Below are 18,796 nucleotides of genomic sequence, written 5' to 3'. Positions count from 1 at the left end.
CTCCTATTTTAGCCAGTGTACAAACCCCTAATTTAATATAGTGAGGAACAAATCTTGTTCTGGAACACTGGTTATATAAAAGAAAGAACTCATAAAGGGGCCTCTTTACCTCTCCTTCCTTGCAAAAAGGAAAGCTACTTCAGTTATAACAATAAGTATTCATGTTGAAACTACTTGTATTCCTCTCTAAGTCTTTAAACTGAGAATGGATGTTTGTAATACATAGTTCTGTTTTTCCTAATTGTTTGTTTTGCAGATACTTAGCACGAGCTTGCTTTGTGGCTTTTATTTACATGCATTTATAGGCCTTTATGCAACCTTAAGTTTTTATAATATAAACCCTTATGTAACTTCATCTGTATTCACATGTTTATTATGAAAAGTAATCCTTATGTGCAAAGATAGCAGAAACAGTTGTGCAGTGGTTGGTTATTCTTTAACCAAAAAGTGTATATTTATTGTGAGATAAGTAGTGATTAAGCTATTTTGTAGCAAACTCAAAAAGTCAAGAACCGTTCCTCCAGGAACTCAAGCTGTTCAAGAAAGTGATTTCTTTAAGGGGGTGTCTTTAATTTTTTTTATCATCTTACACTTTAACTGGTGAAAAATAGTGTTTTAAATAATGGGAAGTGAATTTCAGGACTTGTAAGATCAGATGAAACTTACAAGAAAGCTCTGAAAATAAACTGAACAAAAAAATTAAAATACTGCTTAAAAAGATTCTGTCAGTTCCTCAAAATAGTACGAGCATAGAGGTAAAGAAACATTTTTTTTAAAAAATCATTTGAATAACCGAAGGCTCCTCTTAAGTGGAAGAGTGACTGTGAAATAAAATAGTCCTAGGTTCTACCCAGGCATTTACTCTATTAAATTGAAGGCATTTATTCTATTAAAAACTTGAGTATGCAAAGACATTAGGGATAAATTCCAATTAATTGAAGGAAGGAATTTAAAATGTGGGTACCCAGTTCAGAATTAAAATGAGCTTAATGGAATTCAGTGTGATGTAGTTTATCAAAACTGACTTTTTGGAATGGCCATGGTAGACAATATCTAGGATGTTGTACAAAAAGAGGGTTTAAGTTAATTTTCATATGAAATATTAGTGTAGAAGAGCTATTTCACCCTTAATTCACATACTAACTTGTTCCTCAACAGAAATCCTCAATATAGACAAACTTGTAGTTGAAAGATTTTCTGCAACTTTATAGGACTTTATTAAGATTTATAATCTTTCCACTTTTAGCTTGTTTATATTATCCATGATAAAATCAAGTAAAGCACAAGTCCTTAACTAAAGAATGTATAGATGGGCTTTACTTACTTGGACGGTATTAAATTTAGAATTGCTATTAATTTTGTTGGCCTTTAAAATTTTTGTTGGCTTTTTTCTTTTTTTTTTTTCTACCTGGAGATGAGACAACTCCCTCTCCACCCCCAATGTGGATCAATTCAGAAAGGAAATACAAAATAAATTGTAAATAAAGTAATTGTGACTTCCTGGTTTTACTTGGCATTAGTTTCTTTAGTTCTAAATATTACATGGTTATACACTTTTTTTCTTATCCCTGCCTTTTGTCCGAATATTTCTTATGACAAGGGAAGAAGAAAATTGAATGATTATAGCAGGATGTTCCCTGAACTATCTCTTATCTTGTTCCAAAGATTAAGCCTACTTTGCTTGTTTCATTAGATTCTCTCTATGTATGCTTTTTTTTTTTTTTAATTGGACACAAAATCTGAACAGAATTTTTCCTTCTCTCTTCCTTCCAAGAGAAGTGAGCACAGGCTTTTATCAAAGACTACTGTCTTTGATAAATAAAATATTCTCTGGTGGTTATATTTCAGGTTTCTTCCTGAGATGCATGAGTTTCATCTTTTTTTCATTTCCTTGACTGCTCTGTGTTTACTATCATTTATGAGTCCACAGGGCCAATTATTTTTCACTGGTTGTCTAAATATACACTTATTTCATTTTTCTTTACATTTGGGGCTCTACAGCCAGCAAAATGTGTAGTGTAACACCCTGAAAATGATTACAAATGATAAAATGTCTGAGAGTTATGAGGCTTGCTTTAGAATTTTGGTGAGCTGACTGCAACTCAAAAAACATGGTCCTACTACTTACGTGCACAGATGCAGAACTGAATATGTTTATGTTGGATAAGTTATCCTCCAGGCTTGCAGGTACTTAGTTTCTAAATACTGTTTTCTTGAAGAAATAGGCTTGAGCTTTTCAATTAAATTGCCTTTCTCTGTGTAAGCTTAATAGTAAAAGCTGTGCTTGAATTCAAGATTCCTGTATTCCGAAGAGCAACTTTAAGCCCAAGTATGTATGTCAGGTGACCAAGAGAAATCCCAACTGCTTTTAATTTATTCAGCATTACAGAAAGCAGAAGGGCTCAGACTGTGACTCTTCAGGATCATTAAAGTTGATAATGCTTTGAGAGCTTATTGTACTACTAGCTTGGGATTTACTGAATGGGTAGAAATGTCAAGTGTAAAAAAAAAATCCTTACTATAACTTCTTCCATATATTTAAAAGCTAATCTCTTCCACCTACTCCATTAGAAATATGAGATTGCTATGAGGTTGCTAGAAGTGTTTAGAGAGTAGTATTTCCAAGGGTATGCTTTTCAATACTAGGTCTGCACTTACTGAAAATATACTTTTTCCTTCATTCTAACAGGCTAGAAACTCAGAAGTTCGATCAAATGCAGCATTTTTGTTTATTGATGCTTTTCCTGTTCGTGATCCTAGTTTTAACGTTGAAGAGATGGACAACGAAATTCAGAAACAATTTGAAGAACTTTTTGTAAGTTTTAATGAAGCTGAAATGCTGAAAACTAACTAAAAACAACATTGATATAGTTAAAACTTATGGAATTTTAGGGTAGTATTCATAGGGAAATAATGGGATGCAGAAAAAAAAAGAAAAATAGGCTAATATTTTAATTTTCTGTAATATGTTGACAACAGACAACATTGATCCATTTTGACTCTGAAGAGGAAATATTTGGCATTATTTTAATAAATAATGTGAATGAAGAATGCTCTTGAAAGACTAGATGCATGAGCAATGATCTTGATCCTTACTTAACCTAGGATTGGTGGAGAGAGCTTTATGTTTAATTAGTAAAGATTCAATGGAAGTTTAGTACTGTATTGCTAGCTATTTCTGAAATGAAGTACAACAGAAAAAAAATAAATCTGTCATACAGCAGTGGATTTGCAATAATGCATGTACTCACATTGTTCTTGTGTTTGTTATAGAATCTCTTAGAAGATCCTTATCCAGTTGTCCGTTCTACAGGGATACTTGGAGTTAGTCAGATAACATCCAAATATTGGGAGATGATTCCTCCAACAATTCTCGCTGATCTTTTAAAAAAACTAATTGTAGAGCTGGCATGTGATGTAACATCTGCTGATGTTCGATGCTCTGTTTTTAAAGTAAGTCTTTTTTCTAAATTTAAAATCATGATTGTCATTTCTACATTTCACCTGAAGCAAAAGTTTCTAGGATAAGCCACTTTTAGGCAAGGATGCTACTTATTCTGCAAAATGACAGTTGCAATAAAGTTCCTAGTACAAGCAAATTCTGCACACACTTTGTAAGTCACATAATAAGAACGAACAAAATGTCTTCCAGAATGATGACTGTTTGGCTTTGTGAATCCCAATCATTTTGTATTTCTAGTCTGATATTCTTTGTGCTTTGTTTGTACCTGGTAACTTAGTCGTTTTAGCTATTAGAAGTTATGCTTAGTATGCAGGCAGGTTCTGGTACATTTCTGCATCACTAGTTTTAACATATCCCTAGACAAATTCCCTAAGTTATATTTCCACTTAAAATTTTGTGCACGTGTCAATTAATTTTTAATTTGGAGCTATCTTTGTGTTAATCCACACTTGTTCCACTACAGTGCAGGTCCATACTGAATAAACAGAAAGTGCTGAGTCAAAAGGAGCTCAGCAAATAAAGACTAATTATTAATCTGAAATCAGCAGAGTTTAGGGAGCTATTATTGCTGCCACAGAAAGTATTTGACATTGTGTCCTTAGAAGGCAAGACTATGGCCTCAGCATAGATCTGAAGCTGCTTCACCTGAAATGAGTTCACTGAACATGGTTCACTGGAAATTTAAAGTAACTTTTGCGAAAGAATGCTACAGGAAAAATATGCATGCGCAGAATCTGCCCCTATTTAATTTAACCTTAGAAGTGTCATGGTCCAGTTCAACAATTTTTACTTACATCTTTTTTGCAAATCTACTCTTTAAAATTTGTATTTTGTATAATGTTATTTTCTTGCAGTGCCTACCGATAACTTTGGACAACAAACTAAGTCACCCATTACTGGAGCAGCTCTTGCCAGCAGTTAAACACAGCCTTCATGATAATTCAGAAAAAGTGCGAGTGGCTTTTGTTGATATGCTGCTGAAAATTAAAGCTACTAAGGCGGCTAAGGTAGGATAAGTGATGCTTCATAGGTGTAGCAGACAGGAAATAAAATCAAAGTATTTATTTTAAGAATAATTGTACCTTTGAGACTACTGCAGTTAGCACTGAAAGAAAAAAATACATATTTAATGTAGTAACACTCTTAATTTCAGATTTTCCCTTCCTTATATCATTAAGCATGTAACTGATAGTTTATTTCTAAGACTTGTGGATTCTGTTGCTGTTAATCTCTTTTAAAGCATCCATTTTAAAGACTTTGATCCAAATGTAGGTAGTAGTATGGAAGTATTTCTTACTAATGATTTTGTGAATTCTACTGAAATTATGGTGTCCATGAAGAATCCTTTAAAAATGATATATAGATTTTTTTTTTTTAATTGTGACTGCTCCTGTCAAACTTGCAAGCTTTCCACAGTTGTTCCTCAAGGATGAGGTAACCATAGGCAATAATGCTGTGTCTGGATATTGCTGTGGCAGAGATTTTTGTAGACATGGTGGAAAAGTTGGCGTCTTGATTGAGCCAAGTACACTCTTGTTCTCTTCTCTCCAACATTTTTTTTTACTTGTTCTGGATTATTATTATTTGCAGTAGGTCCAGCAGACTTCTCTATACTTTTTACTCAGTGGTTGTTGGTATCACAACATTCCACGTACCGTTTCCTCAGCGTGTTTGTCTTCCCTGCCCTCTCGTGGCCATGCCACGGTAGGACAGTCAGAACAGCCACAGCTGCTTAGCTCAAGTCAGGACTCTTTCACCTTCTAAAATGCTTAATGCCTTTACTGAATTGCTTTCTTAGTTTTTATTTACCTATTTTTATAATTTTTATTTGCCTTTTGTGGGCAGGTACTCCAGCATTTTGTTATCTTTCATAGAGATTTTAAACAACTTTGTGTTCTGCCATGGACTATATTATAAATATAGGGTGATACTCTCTGCTGTTAATGGTTTACTAATTTCAATTTTATATTTTATTTTAATCGTGGTTTTGTCTCTTGCTGAGCCTAGTTATTAGGAAATGCCTCTCTTGTTCTATGCAAATGCATGATTAGTCATGTGTATGAATCCGTTGTTCGTGAGAGAATTAACCTTTGAATAAATGCTCTGTCTGTCAGAATTTTAAGGCTTCAATGCTCCAGAAACACATCCCTCCATAACATGAGAATTACCTACTTGCCAAATGTGTGCATTCCAGCTTTGATCACAGGACCTCAGAGACATAATACAAAGACTAGACCACCTCAGTATCTTCCAAATTCCCCCAGATAGGCTCAGAACACAGGATAAATGGGGGGCCATTTCAGAATTGAGGGCTTTCAGCTTTGTATACTAGCTTAGGTTTACAATGAGGATGTAAATGTACAGTGGCAGAAGTTACCTCTGTGACATTGAACCTCACAGATTGTGCCTGGGAGTTAACTGGTAGGGGAAATATCACTTGATTCATAGAATCAGCGGAAACAACTGATCACAGTACTGTAGTTCTGAAAGTTTTTTGAAATTTTACGTATAATTTCTATAATGTTATTATTTATTCTTAAAGTACTCAACAAGCATATATTCCCTTAATCTGATTACATGTCATTTTTATAATTGTCTTATATGTTTTTAAATGTTTTTAATGTTTTAAATGTTTTTAAATCCCTTTCAACATCACTCTGTAACCTCACAGGCACTTGGCACTTGTGCTGAGTTTTAAGTCTGCAGACTTTGCTTTTATAATGGCAGTTTGCTGATCCAAGTATGATTTAAAAGTCATCTACAGTCATGATTTGATCCATTAGTATCAGTTATCTGATAGTAAAATCAGATTTTATTTTTATAATAAAATACTATTTTTTACCTGTATAGTAAAATATAAACAAGCTTAATTTTTTAAAAGTTTTATTCAATCTCAACAATGCCCTAAATAATATTTTAATGTTGTTGCTTTGTGTGTAGTCTTTTAAAAACACGGAAAGCAAGGTTTGTGCCTCTGTTAAATGTATGAGAAATTCGTGTTTGAAAGTTATCTGTCATTCAGTGTGAAAGTTCAAGCAAACAGTCTTTTTGGCTTTCCTTACTTTGAATATGCCATAAAATACAGAGGAAAAAGATAATTTGCAACTGCAGGTGTAAAGTTCTTAGGGACTTTTTTAGCCGTTATTTGTTCTTTAGGCATATTGGAAAACTTCCATCCACTCTGCTTTGTTTTTACATAGTAAAAGATTCGTATCTTGTAAAAAAAAAAAAAAAAAAAAAAAAAAAAAAAAACAGGTTTGTGTGTTAAAAAAAATACAGTGTTTGTTTTGTCACTAACTTGCTATTTATTTAAAACCTGTAATGTACATCTCTCTTAAGTCCTGAGGTTACTTCAGTGTGTATTCCAAGCACTTTCTTTTTATGGTAATTCTAGTAGAAATGCCCATAGTTAGGAATCCCAAGGGAATTAGCTGTTGCAGCTATTTTTACTCAAGAGTAAAATAATATTTTTCACTGCCAAAAAATCCTAAATTGTGGTTTTAGGGAGGTTTCTTTGGTCGTCTTTTTTTATCTGGAAGTGCACAGCATAACTAATTCAAGATATTTTCACAAAAGTGGCAAATGTGAGTAGTGTTACTGCTTGCATAACAAGTTGTTTGTTCTTTCTGAATTTCATAGCCTTCAATTACTGCTTTACCAATAAGCTAGAACTCTGCTAATGGTGGGATGCAGTGAACATTTGAGATACATTTGGAAAGGGTCTTGCTTTATACAGGTTTCTAGGGAGCATGACAAACTTTAAAGTCCTTTGGTCCTACTTTGTTCCATGCTGAGAATACAAAACATGGCGTATTAATGACAAATAATTGTCTTTTGTGGTGATATCCTTTTAGAGTAAATAATTCCTTCCTATACGTGTGGAACTCAATTAGCTTTTCAGTTGTGTTGAGCTGGAATTGCCTGAACTAGAATTTTACTGGTCTGTCAAAGGTACCAGGAGGTTTAGAAGAGCATCAGAACGATAAAGTAGCAGTGCTGAAGCACTACACGACTTGAAGTACATCCTGGTATTTTGGTAAAAATGCTCATGCTTTTCTGGTAAATGCTATTCATATTTGTTGAGACTTTTGATGCGGCCAACAGTAAATGTGATTTTTTTTTCCTTTTTCCAGTTACTTTAATGTCTTTTCTCATTTTTTAAAGTTTTGGAAAATCTGTCCTATGGAGCATCTTCTGGCTCGCCTTGAAGTTGATTCACGGCCTGTGTCGCGACGCATAGTGAACCTCTTATTCAACTCTTTCTTCCCCGTTAACCAGCCTGAGGATGTGTGGTGTGAGCGCTGTGTTACTTTAATCCAGATGAATTCGGCAGCAGCTAGAAAGTTCTATCAATATGCTTATGAATATACTGCCCCCACCAATATAGGTAAGGCACAAGCCGTTTTAAGTCTTCGGAAATACCAAAATCACACAATGTAATTGCTTTTTAAATTTTCTCTCTCACACTGGTGCATTGTTGGTAGATCTTTTTGGGTTTAGTATATTAGTTTGTGGGTCTTCTTGTTTTTTGACACCAGCAATAAGCTCTGATGACAACTGTTGTATGCTTTTTCAACAGTAATTTTTTTTGTTTTTGCTCTTCAATGCTGTACTATACTCATAGCCAATATTGTTATTTGGTGTCTCTTTCCATTTCTCCTTCAACATACTGTAAAATTGTCTAAATCAATATTTATTTATCATGCAAAAATAGTGAAGTAGGGATCTCTATGTGGAAGCTTCTATAGGAAGTGAGAAATATTTGGCTGATAATCTGGTAGTCTAAGGCTTTCAGTGACAAATATATGTACTGTAGAGAGTAAAGCTGCAATTTATAAAAGTGTGATTGAACCAAGTGAGATTGGGGAAAAAAATGTTTCAGATGAATTTTGATGCTATAAAAACAAAGTAGTCAGCATGGAGTGACTTGGGTAAAATGAAGAAGCCATTGCCCCTTGACTGATCATGTTACTGTAGTAAGGTACTTTTGAAATACTGTGTTAGGGTATTTCAACTAGTCGTGCTTTCACCAGGGTGAGCATAACCCTTTCACTTAGATCTAAAGATGAGATCCGCATTAAGCAGTGCAATCGTTTGGCTACTGCGTCTTTCATAAGTAACTGGAATGTACATTGGAAGAAATGTGGTATTAGACGTCATTCATTAAATTAATAGCTCTGCCAGATGAATGTAGGAGTTGTAGGAGCTTTCCCTGATCCTGATTTGACTTTTTTTTGAGTAGACATTTTTAACAATGAAATTGAAGAACCTCGTGATAATGTTGCCATTTCTTCATATTTGACTATATAAAACATTTGTCCATTTTTCCATTTTCATTTACCAGGAAATTTGATATTTTTTTTCCAGCTATTCCTGGTTCTGTTGTCTGCTTTTCAGAATCTAGCATTGTACTTAGAAGCATTTACTAACAACTTTCTTAAGAAATAGTAAAGGTCTCATTTATTCTACTTATACTTAAATGTAGCTAAACTGATGTTAACAATTCGGCGCTGCTTAAATGCCTGCATCCAGAAAGCAACGAAAGAGAGTCTTCATGATGATGATGACGAAGATGAAGAAACTGAGAAGGAGAACATAAGCGTAAGAAAGTCCATTTTATGATAAGTTCTGGTATCTTTTCTCTGTGGTGCTTAATTTCAGATACAGGCAGTTAATGATATGACAGAAATCTGAAGGAAAGCAATTGAACATCTGTGGAATTAGAAGGGGAAAACCACTATCATGGCATTTCATGCCCTGCAAAAAGAGAAACTTGGTGATGTATGTAGAATAAGATAGAAGGAATGTGGAGCATACTTGAATATTTCTCTAATTCCACTATTTAAAATAAGTTTGCTAGATTTTGCAATTAAATATTTTCACAAAAAAATAATGTAGTAAGATGAATGGAGTTAGAGGTTATGAATGAATCATGGAGTTGATATTTTGCAATAAATGCCACACCTTTGTGAAATGAATACAAGGATTTTCAATGGTTTTGAAACGTTATTTTAACAAATTTGTATTTTAGTATATAATAGGTAACATCATCTAAGTGTTTTTATTTCAGGTGTTGAATGATGTGTTATCAATAAATGATGTGGCTTGCATGGCCAGTTTATTGGAGATTACAGTGATTCTCTGGAGAAGTATTCGCAAAGCACTAGATCACAATGAAGATGCCAAAGATTATGCCATCAGAAAATTTGCTTCTGTACTTCCTGAGTATTTAAAAGTATTTAAGGTAAGTCTCCTTGATAGATTTAATTGTTCTTGTGCTATTCTTCAGGCTGGGATATTTTGACATTGGACAATATCATCTTCTGCACCCTGTAGTGCATTTGGAAGCCTTGTCTAGTGGAAGTCTTTTTTTTTTTTTTTTTTTTTTGTCTATGGCTTTTGCAGTGAAGTATACTGAGTAATGCTGGTTGTTATACTTAATAGCATTCAAGTCAGTTTTAGATAATAGGGGAGTGGAATGCAGTTCATTTCTACATAATATTCTGCAGTACAGATAGACCAAATATCTTTCTACCCTGAAAGCATTTGGAAGTTGTCAAAGACATTACAAATCTTTTTTGGTGGAGGATGTAACATCCCTCTTGATAGGTTCTGATGAGCAGACAAGATATCCAGCTTTAGCAAGTGACCTCTTGACTTTGATGTTCTTACAGTGAGTAAGCAGCTTGGATCCAAAAAGACTCATCATCAGGGGCTTATTTTCTAAAAGACTACAGATTGAAGTGAAATGTCTCTTTCCTGAAAAGCTAGATATATTTTTTTAACATATTATTTTTAAAAATCGTCTTTAAAAGGTTTCAGCTCTTGAAATGTCTAAATAGGTAATAATTTCATTTGATTGTATTCATAAAGCCTGGACAACAGATATATTATTTTTGAAAAGTTTCTCACATAGATTGGCTTTTATGTAATGTAATTGAGACTATGTAGAGGTCTATACTTTGTATTATGATGTGCTGTAACAACCTGTAGTGTATTTCTACATTACTATTACTATTTAAGCACCCTTTTTTTTAAAAGCAGCCTTTAAAAAATTTCTGATTGGCATGAATACTTGTTTGAGGCACTAGTTACTTGAGAAGAGTTAGGTGGTGTCATAATTGTGAAATTAAATAACAGCTGCTTCTTGGAAAATGTAAGCTAGAGCTGTTATTTCTTTTGCAATGGAATATAATCTAATGGAGCCATAATTCTTGGTGGTTGTTCTAATAGTTTGTCGGAAAGCTAAATGATAAAATAGTTGGTAATTGACCTCCAACAATATGAATCAGAAGTTTCAGATTGTGAGCCATGTGTTGTTAGGATTTTTTTTTCCACTTCCATTTATAATGAAAAGAAGAAAATCTTCAGTTTGAGATAATTTAATCATAATGAGTACTCTCTTTATTTTTCCATGTGTGACAGTACACGTACATCATATCATACCCTTTTTTTTATTATAGGATGACCGTTGCATGACTCCATTGGTTATTCTGGCATCCTTTATGCCCCCTGCTGCTATTCCTACTTTCAGGTACTATCTTTACATCCAATATGTGATGACGAGAACTCTCTTGTTGACTGTTTTGTTAATTTTTCACAAGCTGACATGTGAAATGATTGTGTGGATAAATTAATCCACTAAATAAATTTGCGGAGTTAGTAAAATCTATGTGGTATGTCTTTGAGCTATTGTTGAATGTTTTTTTGGTGTTATATTGGTTGATTATCTTTGAATTATTTCTGCACTAATGGATGTAAAGCTAACATCTTTTTCCTTTTTTTTTTTTTTTCCCTTTCCTTCTTCTAAGCTGTGGTGTGATCTCCAAACTCAGAAATATTGACAGTGGAGCTGACCAAAGCAAATACTCTACCCTGATAGACTGCATGTGTCACTGGGGACAAGTGGGACGTATAATGGAATTAGCCTGTGATTGGTTGTCAGACGTGCTAACCCCGAGAAAGGTGTGCATACATCAAGGAATTATAAGAATACATAAATTCACTGTGCATTTTTGTTTGTTTGTTTTGCTTCTTAAGAAAGAGCTTCTTCAATGCTATGTTTTCCTCCTTTGGAATTAGTTGTAAAGTAAAATACTAACGTTATTGTACCGGTTTTGTGCTTCATTCTCATTTAGAGCCTTAAAACATCTGAACGACGAGTACGTATCAATGTAACACAGGAATCAAAGCCAGAGTTAGCGCTTGATTACATTGAATATTTACTGACTCATCCTGTTAATCGTGGTTGCCTACTCTCTGCACCTAAAAAGAAGCTGAGCCAGCTTTTCAAAATTTTGAGAGCTGCAAAGGTATTATCGTCCTTACCATAAAGAATGCTTATAAAAGGGTGCTTCATATCATATCGTATATTGCCTTACTCAAGTTAAAGGTCTGCAAGAATAAATAAATAAGCTTCATTTGTACCTTCTTCTGCTTTATAAAAAGGTTTTCCTTTTTATTTGTACTTCAGACAAATATTTGAAACTAGAAGTACATTAGTTCAAAATTGTTTATAGGTGGCAGATTTTAACTGCCTTATCATTTTTAGGTGTCTCCAATTTTTAAGATCTAGTGTTGAGCATTTTTAAGGGACCTGACTTTTGCAATGTATGGAATAGTCTGAAAATCTGTTCTGATGTTGCAAAATGAAAGTAATTGAAATTATGCCTTTTCATTTTATTGTGTTTGTTTTTTTCTTATTTTTCTTATTTTAAAATATTTTGTTTAAAACTGTTGAGAAAAAGAGAAGAAACGTTTGAAAGGACTTTCTAGAAAATCTAATGTAAACTGTAATATTTCAGGAAGTTCTTGACTCAATTCTGAAAGCAACCAATACAAGTTCTGTTAGCTGCAATCAAGCAACTAGCTTAAGAGCCTTCAGCCTATGTTGCAGGTTGAGTATTCATCTTCAAAACAAGGTACGGTTATATCTTTTCGGAATAAGCTGGAGTTACAGCTGACAGGATAAGGAAATTCCAAAAGAATTGAAATTAGACAAATGGTAAAATTGTATTGTGTTTTGTTTATTTTTTCCAGTTTTCTGAAGAAGGAAAAGATTACCTGTCAATTCTGAAGGAGGCAGGTGATTGGATAGAAAGTCAAGTTGTACCTTTTTTGCTAGCAACTGATCAAGAGGACGGCATTTCAAAACAGAGTAATGTTTCTCAATTAATTATCCAGGTTAGAGGTCTCTTATTGGATTGGCAACAGCTTGATTTGTAAGTTGTATATGTGGCAATTTTATGTTTGCAAGCATAATACAGTGGAGTTTTTGGATCACAACAGAAGATGACTTAGAGTGTGGGGAAGGTGGTGTGATTGTGAGAGACAGGATCTAAACCTAATGATATTTGCTTGCTTGTTTCTTCCTTCCTTCCTTCCTAAATTTTGCACTTGCTGTCATGGGCAGGGACTCATTGGAGGGTCATTCTGTTTAGACTGCGAATTTGTTGAGACTGTATTGTCTCATTCCAGCATGTCTTTTCATGTCATTTGGAATTACCAAACCATTGTTACTCAGTTATTCTTGGTGCCAAGATTTTTCTTTTTCCTTTAGTACTGCTATCAGTGTTCCTTCAATTCCTAGGGACAAAGAAGGGGCTTTGGATCATCCCACAGGCTTATTGTCTCCTGAGAGTGTCCTGTATCCCTTATCTTCATTTACCCTTCACAGAAAGCATTTGATTAGATAATGCTTAAGCTAGTTTTGAATTGTCTTGTTATATTTCCCTGATGTATCACTTAACCCAATGTGGATTTTACCATTGAGCTATGGGTCTTTGCAGATTTTGATCAAGGGAAAGATTTGGACTAACTTTAATTGCAATCTATGTCCTTGAATGACTCAACTAACCTAAACGTAGGCTGCTTAGAAATTCTCTATGCTGTCTGCATTAGTATTCTAGTCTTAGTGTGTAACAGGTGTGTGTCTACGCAGGAAAATGCCCTTTTACTATGCCCTTTTTAATTTTGCAATTCAAGATAGGTAGAGAGGTCATAATGTGCCTGGGTAAATGCTTCGTATCAGTGCCTCTGATCTAGAGCCTGAGTGAAAAAGACAGAGGATTTTCCTGCCTTTTGAGAAACATTTTTCTTTGGAGGAAAGAGCAAAGTGTTTGGAACACTCTTTGGAACTCCTGCTTTTCAAAGGTTGAGAACATATCTGGTGCACCTACTCTGAATTACTTTCAAATTTATTCGAGAACATGGAATTGTGTTAAAAATGGAAACAAGAAACAAAGGGATGTATTCTTTAACTATAGCACTTGTCTGTTCTCGTACACTGAATTTAACCTTTTACGTGTTACAGCTGGTGTCAAAAATGGAGATGATGCTACTTCTGTATTCCTATCCATACATAAGAGTGTCCCAGAACATAAAAATATATACCAGGATTTTTATACCTATATAATAACCTTGTGCAGTAGCGCATTTACCACTGGATCCCATCACTTGCATTTTTAAGTATATTTGTCCACTAAGTAGTATTTTTACCTTCAAGGAAGGATAGACAGATGCTTATTCTGCTGGACTGTGGAACTATGTACTCTGTTGAGGAAAAGCTGATGTCCTGTGAGGCAGGAATTCTTAATATATGTATTATTTTTTGTCTTCTGCAATGGGAAAGTGAAAATGGATAAACACCTACAAATTTATACATGTTAATCCAACATAACGTCTCAGAAAATTCTTAGTACTGTGAAGATTTTTTTGAAGACTTTCCCCCAACCCATCCCTTATCTAACTTCAATATGTAAAAGATAATTAAACGATTCCTTTGATTTGATATTTTTACTACTTTTTGCTAATACTGAACTGTTGCTTTAAATATGTATATATATATATATTTTTTTTTTCTGATACATTTTTGCATCTCTTTTCCAGGACTACCTGACAGTGTGTAAAGATCTAATAATGGTTGGCCTTGGAAATCTTAAATTTCAAGCATACCTTTTAGATATAGCACTTGCAGTTATACAAACAGGTACAATATTTTGTGCTAATGTCAACATCTCTATACATGCTTAGATGACTTTTTTTGTATTGACAGCTCTGTTGCTTTTTGGAGTCTGTTTCTCAAAACATGGTATTTACAGATTATGCTAGCATTGATAATATGGTCAGAAGTAACAGCAGCTTTTCAGAAAATGGAATACAAGCAGAGAAGCAGTCCAGAGTCGTGATATTGTTGATAACTAATGTTTCTTACTTGCTGTTACATTCCAGTTACTGTTATTTGAAATACAGATTATATACATATACACGTTATTTTTATATATATATATATACACACACACACACACACACATATATATATATATATACACACACATTATTTTTATATATATATATATATATATATATATATATATATATATATATATATAATGTTAAAAATAAAGGCCAGGCTGGATGGGGCTTTCGGCAGCCTGGTCTGGTGGGACATGTCCGTGCCCATGGCAGGGGCATTGGAATTAGTTATCTTTAATGTCCCTTCCAACCCAAACCATTCAGTGATTCTATGTGTATAACAAAATTAGTATCAGTATGTCTTAAGAGACAACATTGTAACACTATTTAAATTTGGCTCACATTTGGAAAGTTATGTTGACAGTAAGGACAGAATTAAAGTTTAGCTCCTGAAGAAATCTACAATCTTTATGCTTCAAGAATTTTTGGAAGGGACACTGGATTTATACTTGAAATATTGATTGAACTGTATGAAAATTTCAGCTGAAGGTGCTCAGAAACTAAATGTGTTGTCTAGGCTTGGAAACTATAGCTGTTTATGGTATGTAACAGTTTTCATTCTGAGCTTGTACATGGTATCTCATTACAATTTTCATATTGTGGATCTCTTTAGAGAGAGGTGGCTTTTGTACTCCAGTGTTACTCTGTGTTCTAAAAGAAATTACTGAAGCTTCTTTGACTCAAAACACTGAGACACATGAAGTGGAAAGTCCTCTCCATGCTGTACAGACTGTCTTCCAGAAAGTTTTAGAATGTGTCTCATGCAGACTCGAGAAACAGCCGGAAGAAGGGATTCAGGTATTATGCTTAAAATGTCTACCTATGTGTAGACGAATTCGTACTTTTTACTCGAATGTGAAGTGGTGTTACACTTAGTTACTTTGAGGTTATTGTCCCATTCAACATCTGAATAAATTTTTGGTTATTTTTTTCTAACATTATTCTTGGTTTCCTCATTTCCAATGGATTTTTTTAACTGTTATTGGTCTTGTAGCAACGGAAAAACTAGTAAAATAAAGAACAAGGCGTTCTGTTACAACTGATCTTGAACTAGCCTAGTACTCATAGATTATTAAACTTATATGCAAAGAAAATGATTTTTCTCAATCCAGAGCAAAGAATTCAATTATATATGTTATGATCTTGGGGGAGAGAAGAAATTATAGCTATATTTTTATTTGTTTCAGCATACATCAGCTTCAATATATGGACAATGTCCCAGAGTTCTTCTGACTGTCCTATCTTCACAGAAACGTTAGCTTTTTATATTTTTTAACAGAGACTAGATAGTAGTCAGACAGGTGGATAACTGGAAAATGCGATGATCTGCTCTCCGGGACTTCTGAAAAAAAGTTCTTTTTTGATTCAACCATTGTTTTGTTTGTTTCTTCCAAACTTATGAGTAAACTTTCCCACGTTGCTGATTTCCTCTCTGATCCCTGGTGAATAAAATACCACAGTAGCTTTCAAGGTGTGATCTGCACTTTGCAGAAAACAGTTTGCTGAAATATTTTAATTATACTCAAGCAATCTCAAACAGCAGTTTTTCTTCTGTTTTAGTTAATTCGCTCTATTCAAATGCCTCTTGGAGAATTCATATATGCAGTCCAGTACTGGCGTTCGTCTTGCCCAGAAGTTCACCAAGGTGTGCTCTCTACTCTCCTAGATGCAATAGTAGCAGAGATAAATTACGTGCTACAGAAGGTAAAGTTAATGCTGACTCTATTTTACACTGACTCCTTCTTAAACTTAATGTTAGAATAATAGAGCTGCATTCAGAAAGTGTGATTTTTCTACTGCAGATGATGATTATGTGTGTTTTGGCATGGAACAAACAGGAAACTTTACCATAGTCATACTGTCCAGAACCTGATACCAAAAAGACCTAACACAGGGAATCAGAGAATTGCTGTCATCTAGGTTATATTTAGAAATGATGTATACATACTTAAACTTGGAGACAAAAAAGATATTAATTTCTGTTTAGTGTGCTATGCCTTTACAAATAGTAACTAGTAATAAATATTTCCCTTGGTACAAATGCTGTTTATTTGTTTTAGTTTTAGCCGTTCTAATTTAAAATCGTTTTGTTAATTTGGACTGTACACATTTTTTAGTTTAAGGGTGTTCAAAGAATACATGTGAACATTAATTATTTAAGGATGTCTTGGTTAGCATAATCACTGAAGTATAGACTTGCCAGGATATTTTCTGCACACATATACTTCTTAATTTACAGGTGTTGATGATTTTCATTTTTTAGGCTTCCAGTGAAAGAGACTTAACTATACCGAAGACTGTTTCAGACCTTCCACCTCTTTCAAGCAGTTTAATGACCATAATTATGAAGACAGTTAATGTGGTCAGGTAAATGTTTCTCAATGAATTTGTCCAAGGTTGTTAATAATGTAGAATAATTTATTTTTTGGGTAAAGTTTTAATTTCTAAATTCAAATAAATTTTGAGGAACTGGATGCTTATTAAATTCATCTGCATGACCACAACCTCTTTCTCTGGACATAATGCTTGTAGATACTGACTGGGGGAGAGGGGATGTTTTGGTGTTTTGTGTGTTTTTTTGTTTGTTTGTTCTTGTTTTTTACTTCAAACAGTTACGTACGAGACTGTTCATTACCTTTCTGTGCCAATGCAAAAGCCTTTGACATTACAGAATCTGGTGCAAACTTGTAATTCGTGAACATGCAATCATTTTGTACCAGGTTCTGCAGTGCCAGTTATGCTTTCAGTTACTAATGAGTCAATCTTTTGTACTTTTAATTTCAGTTACTTTTAATTTTAATTTCTAATTTTAATTTAAAACTTTTAATTTTAATCTCAATCCCCCTACCAGTGATAATATTGTCACTTAGCAATATTTGACAGTTAGTTGAATGTCCTTTTCTTTAGTAGGAAACTCTGTAGGAACCAATTACTTGTCTCATATATGTGTATTTGGAAATAGCTTCTTGTTCTGAAATATTTTATCTCTGCTTGTAGGCTGTTGTGACTTCTGTGGTGACGGTGGGGAGACAGCTGTGCTGTCTCTGCAGTGTCTTATTACAGGTTAATATTATTACAAAGTTCCTTCATGGAACTAAAGACTGTGCTTACTAAAGTAAACATTGTGGTAACAAAGTCAAAACTCCAGGCAGAATTCTATCAGTCAGCAATTTAAGCGTGATATGAAATGGAATTGACACTTGGTCAGTTTATTCCACAAGGATATAATAAAGCTAATACAATACACAAGGAGCTTCATGAATACTGATTTCAGAGCTTAAAGAGGTGTCATCGTTCTGTGATCTTTGTAGAAGCTCAAACATCGCTTCAAAGTTTTATTCACTGAATCATTAGTGGAGGGTTGGTTCTTTTGTTAACAACATACTTCAGGGTTCTATTGTGCTGAAATACTAAAAGGAAGAGCCATTAAATTTGAAACTGTCTTGAAAATGTTCACCGTTGCATTTGACTAGAGAAACAGACCTCTTTCTTGACTCCCTTCTTTCATTTTTCTTAATATATTCTCTCAAAATATTACTAAAGTTTCCTGGTAATACTATTATCTCTTGCTAAAAGTGCATATCTTAAGATGCTTTTCTGCATCTTAACATTTGATCGTATTGTTAGTATTTATCTCAGACTTCACAATGAAAAGTTGTTAGTGTGTCCATGCTTTTGATATCTAAAATGTAGTTGGAAAGTGTTTCAGGGCTATATTCAGCTATAAACATTCTTCAGTGCTGCTTTTTGAATTGGAAACATTTCCATTTTGTTTTTATGACATACACATTTTAGACTAAAATATTAACTGAACTCCAGGTTCTAATTAAGCTACAAATAGAAATAGATTTAAGGGCTTGAGTTGTTACTAATAATACACTGGAGCCATATAAATATATTTTAAACTTCAGTAGAAATTGAAATTAGAAACTTCACTACAAATTGCATAAGTTAAATTCCAGTAAATCTAGTACCTTTTTCAGATTATCCTTCCTAAAGTACTCCACGAGCTCTTCATTTCTCATAAAAACTACTTATTCTGTGTACAAACTTTATTTTCTTCCCAAACAATTTACCATT

The 18,796-nt window shown here is 33.8% G+C and overlaps 1 protein-coding gene across 3 annotated transcripts in view; it reads left to right on the top strand.

The window, feature by feature from the left end:
* Nucleotides 1-18,796, top strand: part of NCAPG2 (non-SMC condensin II complex subunit G2) — a 56,103-nt gene that overhangs the window by 18,547 nt on the left and 18,760 nt on the right. For all 3 annotated transcript variants that reach the window (XR_005817225.1, XM_040548579.1, XM_040548578.1), the window contains exons 11-25: nt 2,690-2,815; nt 3,274-3,453; nt 4,318-4,470; nt 7,628-7,850; nt 8,949-9,064; nt 9,534-9,707; nt 10,927-10,997; nt 11,275-11,428; nt 11,602-11,775; nt 12,268-12,384; nt 12,503-12,646; nt 14,351-14,450; nt 15,330-15,514; nt 16,277-16,420; nt 16,980-17,083. Coding sequence is in view for 2 of the 3 variants with exons in the window: in XM_040548579.1 (XP_040404513.1) it covers nt 2,690-2,815; nt 3,274-3,453; nt 4,318-4,470; nt 7,628-7,850; nt 8,949-9,064; nt 9,534-9,707; nt 10,927-10,997; nt 11,275-11,428; nt 11,602-11,775; nt 12,268-12,384; nt 12,503-12,646; nt 14,351-14,450; nt 15,330-15,514; nt 16,277-16,420; nt 16,980-17,083 (2,165 nt within the window). In the remaining variant the exon portion in view is untranslated. The remainder of the gene's footprint in view (nt 1-2,689; nt 2,816-3,273; nt 3,454-4,317; nt 4,471-7,627; nt 7,851-8,948; nt 9,065-9,533; nt 9,708-10,926; nt 10,998-11,274; nt 11,429-11,601; nt 11,776-12,267; nt 12,385-12,502; nt 12,647-14,350; nt 14,451-15,329; nt 15,515-16,276; nt 16,421-16,979; nt 17,084-18,796) is intronic.

Source organism: Cygnus olor, chromosome 2, assembly GCF_009769625.2.
Source record: "Cygnus olor isolate bCygOlo1 chromosome 2, bCygOlo1.pri.v2, whole genome shotgun sequence".
In the NCBI taxonomy this organism is placed as follows: Eukaryota; Metazoa; Chordata; class Aves; order Anseriformes; family Anatidae; genus Cygnus; species Cygnus olor.
The sequence above is the reverse complement of the archived record's forward strand: the minus strand, read 5'-3'. Positions and strand labels throughout refer to the sequence as shown.